The following is a 12,416-nucleotide window of genomic DNA, read 5'->3' as shown; positions in this document are numbered from 1 at the left end:
TACTGCCAAATATTTCCTTTCATAACAATGAAGTGAGACAACCACTTTTTTAACAGAAATAACTGCCGTTTTAGTTTTGGCCAGCTAGATTGATCAAATACCCCACCGTGCAATGGTTGGGTTCAGTGGACGCTGGTGTTACGGACTTTAAGGACCCTATGACGTTGAAGGCACTTTATATATCCTTGGTCAGAAGTGGTCTTGGATATTGCTCAATAATATGGAATCCTTCCTATGAATCTAACTCCTATAAAATTGAGAAAGTTCAACATTTTTTTACAAAAATTGCTTTACGTATGCTTCACTGGCGAGACGGCCTCCCATCATATACCAGCAGGCACAAATTGCTTGGTCTTCAGGCTTTGCATGACAGAAGAACTTTTATCTCACTCATGCTTGCCTATAATGTAATAAACTTTAGCACGAATTGCTCTGATTTATCGAATTTGTTCATTCCATATATTCCACTGCGTGATCTTCCGCATACTAGATTATTTATCGAAATAGTTAACACATAAAACGAATTATGCTATGAATGAACCTATAACTAGGACTATACATCTAGCAAATCGATGCAGTAGTGTTATTGATTTTAATAACAGCTTATGAGTTTAAGCTTGAATTGTTTTCTATTTTTAACAGATCTGTAAGAAAGCATGTAGTTTGACGGTGCAGAAAACAGCCCTCTCAATTAGCTGATGAATCACACGAAGCTGAAGCGAATGTTATATATGTACGTAAGTGTCGCATCATGCCTCACTCAAAAGCAATTTGCAATCACAGTTAACAGCGAACAACCACACGAACTGCATTTTTTTGTAAAAATGGTTAAAATTTTTGTTCTTTTCAAGTCATGCAGGGTGGCACTGAATATTTTAAATGGCTATAATTTCATAATAGAGGTTTACGCCGATCACTTTATCGGCGGCGGCGGCGTAGGCTCTATTATATACCGGCGGCGGCGGCGTGGTCGGCGCGCCGGCATACGCCGGTGCTCTTACTTTCAAAAAGCTTAATTTTTCTATTTAAGAAAATAATATTTAGGAAAGGTTTTGTTTGTATGTATTTAAGGAAATCAACGTTTTGGCCATTTCGGATAGATCCGGGGTTTTTGCCTCAAAATCTCGCAGATCGTTCAAAAATTTTCAGGAGTAGCTCCTTGCGGAGGGATTTTCCCTCGTTCACTTACTCCAGAGAAGCTTCGAACCTAACCCCGGAATTGGCACTGCTGCGTCTGTTGTAAAGAAATAGAGATACATAAAATGGTCACACTTTTGTTTGTATATCGTGCAAAGCGTAGTTTCACCTGGGGTTAACTCTTAATATTCGTCGCGAACACAATTTCTTTAAATTATTTGTGGCTCCTTGGCGGTCATGCACAAAGGCGGCTTACGGTTGCTATTAATGGTCCATTAATACTCATGACGCTCGTGGCACTCCCCGTCAGGGAGAGAAATGAGATGCTAAGCAAACAGAAACCTGGGCATCCCAACAGACATCTGATTGATGAGCCAACAACGCCTAGGAACTTAAGGAGTCATCTCCGTAAGCATTTTGAGAAAATACGGCACCTGAGAACTCAGCCGTATGAAGCAAAAAAACACAAGCAGGTCCTTGGTGAACTCACAAACAGGCGTCGGACCTTTATGCAAGGAATTGCCCGGTGAATCCAGTACTCAAAAAACAGTACCCAAAACTTGCGGAAGAGGAACGCATACTCCCCAGGGAAACGCGAGTCACTCTGGCTCAACTTCGTTCTGGATACTGTAACAGGTTAAACTCTTACATATCCAGAATCAACCCCGACATACAAAATGTATGCCCGCTTGCAATGTGTCCCCACATGACACCAACCATCTCTTTAATTGTAATATGGAACCAACGCCTCTAACACCCCTTTGATTATGGTCCACCCCTGTTGAAACAGCAAGTTTCCTTGGACTCCCGTTAGAGGATATTGCTGAAAATTTGTGATCGGTCGCAGCTATTAGGTGCGGCGAAGCAATGCTACAACAACAACAACAACGCTCTTGGCACAGGGCACCTCCAGTTTTTTCGGCTGTTTTTAAGAGCTACAATTCCCGATGTGACCATTCGGCCAAGGATGCCGCCCTCGTCTAAGTGGATGTCATTGCGGAATGGGTGAAAGTCGTATAATCCTCGGCGCATCTACATAAATAAAATTTTACAAGGACCCTGGATAAAATTTTTAAAATGTAGGGTTAGGGGGTAGTAGCACACACGGTCATCAGTTGGACTGTCTTGGGAAAGCTTTTGCTTCACAACTTTGAGTGTTCTTGCGAAGGACAAAGCCTCAACTGGTAAATATATGTGCCTACGTATTCACATTTGTAAATGGAGCCGTAACGTGTAGGTTATATTTAAACTTGGTTGATAGGTTATATTCAATGTGATTCACTCCAAGGGACTAGTTTGGGATAGTGCCGCCAACTTTAGGAAATGTCAAACCGGGAGGCTTTGATGTTGACGGATGAAGTGTGAAAATCAAAATTAACATTTCAGACGCTATTGTATAGTTTCGCAAATAAACAACAGATGTTTGAATGTAAGCCCAAGTGATTTTTCAAACCCTTCTCATACGTACATACATACATCCTCAACTTAAGTATGAGGTAAGAATCATCTCAAAGGGATGTTTATGCCCTTAGAACCTACTAAAGGATTTTGCATCACTGATTTCGCTTATTCTTTCAGCTAATCCCAATAAAACTTTTTTAAAAATCGGCACCTTTTTTGGGTATTTTGCTTTTTTTAACAACGTGAGGACAATTTGAAAACATGTTCGCCGTGGGTCATTTTATTTGAATTCATTATTCATTATTAATTTTTTGAAAAAATAAAATAAAATATGCAAAGTGAGCATATAAATTATTCTATAACTTTTCTTTTATTGTTTTGTTTTAATAACTTGGTAAGTTGGGCGATGCAAAGTCCGTGTTAAGCTGACATCGAAAACACCAGTTTTTTTAAATAACTTTTGAACAGTTAGAAAGAGTTAAATTTCGCAATTAGTTTCTTTTAACTGGCAGTGATGCGCATCCGTTGATACCACTTTCGACCATATCCGGCCAATTTTCGACATGAACAATAAGTGGCCTAAACAGTCTTAAACGAGAAAATAGTAACGCGCCGGATTCCGCAGCCGCCGCGCTGATATTTTGGACATTCGGCGGCGGCGTGCGAAAAACGACCAAAATCGGCGGCGGCGGCGGCGTTTATCGGCTGCGTATATCTCTATTTCACAAGGCGAAGTAAGAATCTTAAAAATGTTTGCCGCTGAAAGTGGCGACATTTTCGTGTAGAGAAGAAATCACCATAAGTGTGATATCTTATCCGTCAACTGCCTGAAAGGATGTTCCATATGGCTACTTTTTAGCGTTTTGACAGGGTGTTTAATATGGCGGCGCATAGGGCCGGCTATCTTCAGCGGGTGATAGAAAGAGATACAGAATGGGAACAAGGGCAGAATACATACATTTGTCAAAAAATAAAAAATAAAAAATCGGACTTTATAGAGATTTTTATGCTGATTCCAACGGTATATTTCTTTTTTGGTGCTAATGAAAGGTTTGGAGGTAATTCCATGTCAAAAGGAGAAATTAAGAATTTTTCAAATCAAAATATCTCCGAAACTAGGGGATGGATTTCAAAAATAAAAAAATCGAAAAATAACTTATAAAAATACCTTTCATCTAATGTATATATATCTTTAACTTTTCTAGTCTTTATTTACCAAAAATTTGAAAAAGATCTTTTTTGGTGGAAATTTTTTGGAAGTTCGGCTTTATCGAAAAAAGTGCCTTTTCTTAGCGATATTCGAACGTCGCACTTTCTGCGTAGAACACCTTTCTGCATAGGCGGCCTTCGGCCGCGCTTATAAAAAATAACCCTGGGCTACGCCATGCCAAGTCCGGGTGTGTGGTATAACCGTGGCTACCGCCACGGTGATGTCCTTCTGCGTAGTACACCTGGACTTGGGTTATTTTTTATAAGCGCGGCCGAAGGCCGCCTATGCAGAAAAGTGTTCTACGCAGAATTACTGTGCATGGCGCAGCCGGTGTTGGATCGGCTAAGGGTGTTCTACGCAGAATTACTGTGCATGGCGTAAAAAGGTAATGAAATTATCTTCAACATAATAGTATTAAAGTATTTTGTCAATAACACATTTTTTCGACTTATTATTCGATTTATGATAAGTTAGCAATCATTTTCCCATAAAAACATAATTTTATTATACAAATTTCTTCTAAATATAGATGTTTTATATATCAAACAAAACCTTGTTTTACTACCTATCAAAAGACATTACAATTTTTAAGATTGACTCAATAGTTTTAAAGATATTTTGTTTTAAAAAAATTTAAAATTTTCCTTTTGATGTGGAATTACCCCTAGTTATTATTTGCACCAAAAAAAATTATACGGTTGAACTCACCACAAACACCACTACCGATACTCATATAAATTTTTTTAATTTGACAAATGTATGTATTCTGCACTTAAGTCACAGAATGAGACAGCGATATTCAATTACAAATCAGGTGATCCAATAACTTTGGAATTTTGCCGTCTATGCAGAAGATATCGCACTTAGGCTGGGTGCGAGTTCGCCTAAATTTTAGGTACCTAAACTATTGTTCCACTGGAACTTTCCAGCACTGCAACAATTTAGGAAAAAATTGTCAAAAACTGTGCGAGTTCATTTGACAATCTAAATTGTTTGTTTATGCGGGGAAAAAATTCCAGATATTTAAATATCAAACTTTATGGTGTTTGAAGTGGTTTTACATACTTAGGCCACAGGTCAAGGGACATCTACGGTTAGTATTACTGGATAGCAAGACAAAGGCAGCGGCTCCAGCTTATATGGGTATTTTTGCCTAACGTCGTGGCGTGGAGTAGATGCCGGGGACAGGGACGTTTGCCAACATTTGAAGTGGATGTAACTACGATTATGCATGCCACCAATAACCTACATATATTGGATCAATTAGTATACACGTCTGCCAAATATGTATGTGCAGATTGTGATCCATATTTTACAATATTAATTCGATTCTTGTGCCGCTCATATCAGCGCGAATCCATTCGAGGCCACCACTTCTTCATCTTCAACAAACGATCGGACATTAACCGCAGCATGAGTCCTCGTCCTCTGATATATCTGGTACTTTTAATGAATGGACAAACGTTTTTGATTTGCATAGAAAATTTTAAAATCAAAATAGAACGAAATATCAAAAATTGTTTCTTTTAAAATTTGACATATAAATTTAGGTTGAAAAGTATGCTCGAAAAAATTCTAATTTTTTTCTTTTGCACTGCCTTGCCGACAGTTTCCAGTGATTTAGGTTTTTTGTGTATTTAGGTAGCAATTTAGGCAAACTCGCACACAGCCTTAGTACCGGATCAATATACGGCAAAGGACCATCAACATCGGTAACACTTGCCAAAGACTTTGGGGAGTGTCTTTATCGTTAATACAACTACAACAAAGCCATAGTACAGGTTTACAAGTATGATATGTAGGAGAAGGAAAGAATTCCTTTCACTTTCTAACACACTGCCGTTTGACACTTCGGTCAGTGTCAAACTATTATGGAACTCAGTGGAACCTGCGTGGGACATGCGTTTAGCACTCAACGAAATGGCAAAATTACCGGGGTTGCTGTCGTGGAAAGCGACGCAGGGAAACAAAAAAGGAGCGGAATATCAGATATGGGTTGCTGTGATGGTAACTTTTTTTGAACGAATTTAGTATGAAAATGTAGTGCACCTATAATGGGTCCTACAGAAAATTATACAAAAGTCTTGAGTTGGGGTATCTGAGGATGCGTAGTTATTCCTGTATTAAGAATACAAACACGGGTGCTAAGTTTTCAAAAGTTCTCCACGAAAAACAATTTGAACCCGAGGTCGACTGCCATAACCCGTCCAAAAATATGGAAAGATAAATGAAAAAACCCATTTTGTCCCGTTATCAATAGTCCAAAGGCGAAAAAGTATTCGAATTATTGGAAGCGAGGCAAAAACGCGTCTATTAATACCTCCCCCTACGGTTTTGGTCGTGTTTTAGCAATCGTCCCCGGTAATAGAGGATCACAATTTGTTAATTAAAATTGTCCGAAACATATGGATTTTAAAGAAAGGTGTAATTAAGCGCTCGTTTGAAAGTAAATAAGGATATTTCTTTGTAATTTTACAATAAAAATTTTACGCAGTTTTCGTTAGCAGCTAGTACACTTTTCTTGGACCTAAGAACTACAACAGTGCCAAAAGCATCCGCAAAATAAAAAACGAACAAGAACAAGCATTTTATCAGGTGAGCGTGTCTGTGTATGTGCGTGCTGCTACATATCCTATTTGTAGACCTGTACTATGAACAAAGCATGTACTTTGAGACTGAAAATGAATTAAATAAATAAATAAAATGTGCGCACAAAGAAATGAATAGTACATGTGGATAAGTACAAGTGTGTTGACTTCTTTCTGACAGGCACTCGCTTAAGTTAGCATAACGGGAAAATCTGGGTTGCCATTGTTGTTTTGGTTGAAAACGGTCAATTAGCGTTCTGTGCAGGGACGTAAAAGATAGAAACAGGACACAAATCACACACAGAAGATTGCGCATTGCGCATCATGTAAACAAAAGATCAGCTGTTTTTATGGGCAATTCATACGTCATTTTCCTTTAGCTCTTGTTTTTTTCTCTCTTTCTTTCATTCGCTCAAGCAGTCAACTGTGACGTAGATGCGCAGAACGAAGCAATTTTGAACTCGTGAATGCGAAATCTTCTGTGGTGATTTGTGGAAACAGGGTTTATGTAGTCACAAAAGTGTTGCTTCTGCATAGCATTTTAATTTTATATCATGACGAAAATTGATCAGTTCAGAGTTATTGATTTTCAATAAAAGTTTAATTTATTACATTAGGTTACTCCTCTAAGTGTAAAAAGCAAAGAAGTAGTTTTTCAAATTATTGTGAAAAACTTTTTAAACACAACAACAAAGTATATCGGTAAAATATTTTCTAGAATTTCTGAATTTCTGTACCCAAGTTCATTATATTTGTGTAATACAAGAATCTGGTAACAGCATTTTTAAATGAAAAAACAACAATGTTACGCGTGTGGCGCTTTATATTTTGTTAAGTTTCTCTAGACTTTTTTTACTCTAATTTAAATAAATTTTGCTTTCCGTATGTTTCCGCATTGTTGCAGGCTACAAGTCTTCTATTATTTATATTTTCCGTGGAAGCATATATAAAACTGTTTCATCTGTAAATACTACAAATTTTTATTAAACTATCAAATGCAACTCAGCTTAAAGTACTCTTACGTACCAAAAATGCAACTCTATACCTGAGGTTTGCATCAGGTATTGTAATTTTGACATTTATCGCTTAGTTGACACACTTGGTATTGTACACAATGGACTAGTAATTATTGACAGGTTGAAAAAATGAAACTAAAGGCTCCATTACTGATACTTAGCATAGACTTGACTTGAGAACTGTCACTTACAGTTCTGTTAAATGAGCATTGCATGTTACTGATTACTCAAAACTTAGCAACACTTAACTTGACTTAGAAGTCTGTTGAATTTTGATTTTCTATGTAAGTTCTAAGTGACGTTTATATTTTGAGATGCCATTTGGTTGTTTCCATTTCATTTTGACATTTTGTCATACAAATTGACATTTATTGATTATGATGCCAGATTCTATGCGCTAAGTGGAGTATAATCGTGGCTAAGTTGCCAAGTTTACGCCAAGTCAAGTCAAGTCTATGCTAAGTATCAGTAATGGAGCCTTAAGTGTGATATCTTCTGCATAGACGTCAAAGACAGCGATAGTCAATTACAAATCAGGTGATCCATTCTATTTGTAATTTTGACGTCTATGCAGAAGTTATCACACTTGTTTTATCCACAATGATCGATGTGTTTTGAATTCAGTTTTAAAACTGTATTAAAATAAAATTTAAAAAAAAAGTGACTTAGCACATTTTCACATTAAGCTAACAATATATTTTATAATCAAAAAAGTGGAAACAATTACAACTTCTTTGGCCATCACAAAAAGTCCGAAGATTTATTTTTTTTATTTATTTATTTTATGATTATTTTAACACTCGGGTTGGAGAAAATCCGAATTAGATATGGAAAAAAATTCTTCTGTAACAGTCTCTAATCTAAGTTTTGTATACTTTTTATGCACCTTTTTTTGTTTTTGGTGCGATTTCAGAGTTGCTGAAGTGCTTGGAGATGTCTTCTTGGCATGACTGAATGAGTGTCGTTTTAAAAAAGATCGATATTGAAAACGTTGCAAACATATCTTACACTCAAATTTATATAAATCCGAATCGCGTCTCAGCTCTGGATGGCCTTTATGTTTGTGTGATTGGTGTTTTCTAAGATTCGTTATATCAGCATAACGCTTTAAACAAACAACACAGGCGAAGGGCCTTTCGGTAGACTGGCCGAGTGATCGTCGATATTTTGTATTGAAACGTTTCATACATATCGTACATTGACAGCGAGATAACGATTGCGCTGCAGTTGGATTTGTCGTTGAAGTGTTCAATTCAGAATTTTGCGATAGTTGCTGTAAATAATTTTATTTAGTCAAGATTTTTTATTCATTTGTTATAACGGCATTTGAGGCGTACTACTGCCCCAGTTCAAAGCTATCAATAGATTTTAAAGGCCAGATGAAGTGGCCGATAAATTTATCAGCTCAATAAACAAACGAAAGTAATACATTTTTATATTTTGTATTTGTATTTATTAAAATTTCCTATCACAACAATTTGCAAAATTATTTTATAATGCTAGTCAGAACAGCATAAGAGAACAAAGGTAAAAATTCAACAACATTTCAATAACCTAATTAATAAACAATAAACAATTTGTAAACTAAGACATTTTGGTTACAATATATTGTAGGATATTACAGATGACAGTTACGTCTCATGTACAGTAGGCTAACCGTGTATTATTATGTTGCCATGTCGCATAGTGTATCTGACCCTTAAGTTATCCCTTAGCTTACCGTGCCCCTAATGTAAAAGTATCGTATCGGAATTTCGATAAGCGTATGTCGACACTAGTTAAGAAACGCGTCATTAGTTCATTCAAATAAAAACGGTTGAAAAGAGAAGTCGCGACTACAATTCTGCCAACAGGATCTAAAATTTTTTTTTAAATGAACCGTACATCGAAGGAAGACATGATTACCGTTCTAACTGGTCTTGGAGTTGATGTGCCGTCAACAGCAATTATATTCCAAATTCGAGAACTATTTAATGCAAGTGGGGCTTGTGGTGGTAACTCAACACCAACTGATGAGGATGATGAGTAGATAGAGAACGCCATCGATGGCAATGAAAATTCTATTAATGCCAATCAAGATTCTACTGATACCAATGGAAATCCTACTGATGCCGACGAATTTCGAAGTGGCCCTGATGTAACTACTTTACAATCAACTGCTGCCCTGATGCATCGCTCGTTCAGCAAATTAATCGTCTTAAGCATGAACGAGAGTTACTTCTGTTGCAACAGGAAGTTAGTAACCTTCGCATGGTGTCACATCCAGCACCAATTATTCGTCTGGATGTGAACGTTATAGAGTCTATGGTTCAGCAGTTCAATGGAGACGATACCTACGATGTGCTAAAAGTTGTAGAAGATATGGAGGATGCCTTTCAAATTCTACGCTTCGATGAGCGAGCACGCTTTGTGGAAATTCGCCGCTTATTAACATGCCAACCTAATAAAACCGCACTGCATTTTTTTAGCGCACGCAAACAACCGGCGTTTTTTGCCCTAACCCAAATAAGCATGCGTTGCGACAATGTAAAGCATGTGTGCAAACGCCACACAGAACAAAAATTGGAAATCGAGTTAGGTTTTCACGCAGCAAATTCAATTTGGGTTGCTCTCATACAAGTTGTATGTGCATGAGACATTTTTGACAGAAAATGACTTGCGTGCGTTTATATTAGGTTGGCATGTAAGTGGCACAGCTAAAGTATTTTTACGGACGATAAACGCACACACTTACGAGACTTTACGTGATGCACTAATTGAACAGTTTGGTCGGAAGTATTCGACAGATGAAGTGTATACTCAACTGCGGAACCGACGCCTGTGACCATTGGAGACAGTACACCACTATGTCATAGAAATGCAGGAGATTGCTGCACGTGCTAAAATTGAGGAAAGTGAATTAATCGACCTTATTATAAATGGGATCGGCGATGTGTCTACAAGTGCTGCAATGCTCTATGGTGCTACCACCTTACGTGAATTGAAGACATTGGTAGTTCGTTACGAGCGCTTACGTTTTTGTCAAATCTCCTGCAATTCTGAGCCGTCGCTCTACTGCTGCTTCATCAAGTGCAAATGTTGTGCCACCGGCAAAATCTGATGCACCTTCGGCTGACATTTCAGTTCGCTGTTTTAATTGTTCTCGCTTTGGGCACTATCAAAGTGCATGCCCAAAGCCGAAGCGCCTTGATGGCTCTTGTTTTTGTTGTGGCCGATTGGATCACGTGTATAAGAATTGCCCAGCTCGCCCTGCTGTCAATCAATCAGCTGCTAATCGAGGCGTAGCTCAAATTTATGAGGATGCAGATGCTGTTGCTGTTGCTGAACAACTGGAGGCTTTGCAAATGGTAAGTGTTGCTTTCGGATACTTTAACCCTGAGTGTGCCAAGTTTAAAAGTGTTTTCACTCTTTTTTATACCGGCAGCCCTAAATTTTTTGTTCAACGACCGGTTTTACCACAATTTTATGAGAATTCATTAACTAAGACAATATACCGCGGCCGGGGAAACCAGGAACTTATGTCATGTGGGAGAACCGAAACTTTGTAATAAACTATTCAAACAAGAGCTGATTGTATTACCAGATACATTTTTGTTCGTGCCTTTGCTTATCGGCCGCGATTTTTTCAAAAAGGCAAATATTAAATTAGTTGAAATCAACCATTGTTATTCAATAAATAAACATAAAAGTTTGTGTGACAAAAGCGTTAGTACTTCATTAAAAGAAAAGCTGAAATCTCATGGCATACTTAGGTCAGCGGAAAACTCGGTTTGTGAGCTCGATGCCCCTATGACAATTAAAAATAGTGATGATCTGGTTAAAGTAGACATCGGTGCTGTAACCAATAAGTTACTGAAACCCTCTATTTGTGATACATCGGATTATTTTTCTAGTTTGTGTGCCATTGACACTTCTTCAGAAGAAGATAATATATTCGATATAATATATAAATACCTCGCTATGTCCCAATCAACTACATTTGTTTCGGTCCGCTTTTAATTGCGTATGAAAAAACTGGGGTAAATCCTTCCAGTTCTGATAATTATTGCATGAAAATTGAGGTTACTAAGAATATCCCTATATACCGCCGACCCCGCCGCCTTTCGCATCAGGAACGAATTGAAATCAAAGAAATTATTAACGACCTGTTATCGAGAAATATTATACGCCTCAGTAATTCTCCCTATGCTTCCGCAATCGTACCCATACGCAAAAAATCGGGTGAAATTACAAGATGTGTCGACTATCGTCCTCTTAATAAGATAACGGTAAGATACAATCACCCCCTGCCATTACCTGACGACTGTTTAGAACATTTGGGTGACAAGCAGTTGTTCACCTTAATGGACCTCAAAAACGGGTTTAATCAGATTAGAATGCACGAAGATTCAATTAAATATACGTCCATTGTGACACCTGATGGACAATACGAATATATACGAATGCCTTTCGCCTTAAAAAGGGCCCTGCTGTATTTCTTGAACTCAATTATAAAAAATGTAAATTGCCGCAAACTGAGATAGAATACCTAAGGTTTAAAGCCAACTCTTCCGGAATTTCGCCAAGCAATCGGCATATTGAAGCAATTCGGCAATATCCGATGCCAAAAAGTCATAGGCAGTTACAAACATGTCTAGGTTTATTCTCGTTCTTCCGTCGTTTTGTGCCGGGCTTTTCAAAACTTGCTTACCCATTGACTCAACTTATTAACCATTTATTTTTTCTGAAGAATGCCGCCAAGCCTTCTGTTGAGATAGATCTGGCAACTCTTAATCGTGAGTGACAAGCTATATATATATGACGGATATACTTGTGTCCTGCCAACGTGTCAAGCTGCGATTGACAAGTCAGCAGTAATCGATGAACGTCAAACTTAGTGCTTCTGTCAACGTGGCAATTTCTGCTTGGGCAATGAAAGGAGTGAGAAAATTACAATTCATGACAGTTGATATACATACTAAAGAAAAAATAGCGGACATTTTGGCAACATCAGACACAATCAAGAGAAGACAAGTTTTTTAACGTCGCTGATAACTTAATACATTCTTTTTCAATTATGTATAT

General features: G+C 37.7%; 1 protein-coding gene across 5 annotated transcripts in view; it reads right to left on the bottom strand.

Moving 5' to 3' along the window:
• LOC137233968 (zinc finger protein ztf-16-like) overlaps nucleotides 1–12,416 on the bottom strand; it is a 67,518-nt gene that overhangs the window by 29,645 nt on the left and 25,457 nt on the right. Inside the window, exon 3 of one of the 5 annotated variants that reach the window (XM_067757545.1) lies at nucleotides 7,081–8,625. The exons of the other annotated variants lie outside the window; for them this stretch is intronic. Within the exon in view, the coding sequence (XP_067613646.1) occupies nucleotides 8,146–8,625 (480 nt within the window). The 3' untranslated portion in view covers nucleotides 7,081–8,145. Of the gene's footprint in view, nucleotides 1–7,080; nucleotides 8,626–12,416 lie in introns of those variants that run through there. 5 annotated transcript variants of the gene reach the window in all.

The sequence above is a fragment of the Eurosta solidaginis genome, chromosome 5, assembly GCF_040869045.1.
Source record: "Eurosta solidaginis isolate ZX-2024a chromosome 5, ASM4086904v1, whole genome shotgun sequence".
NCBI classification, from domain to species: Eukaryota; Metazoa; Arthropoda; class Insecta; order Diptera; family Tephritidae; genus Eurosta; species Eurosta solidaginis.
Note: the sequence above shows the minus strand (reverse complement) of the source record. Positions and strands in the feature narration are given on the sequence as shown.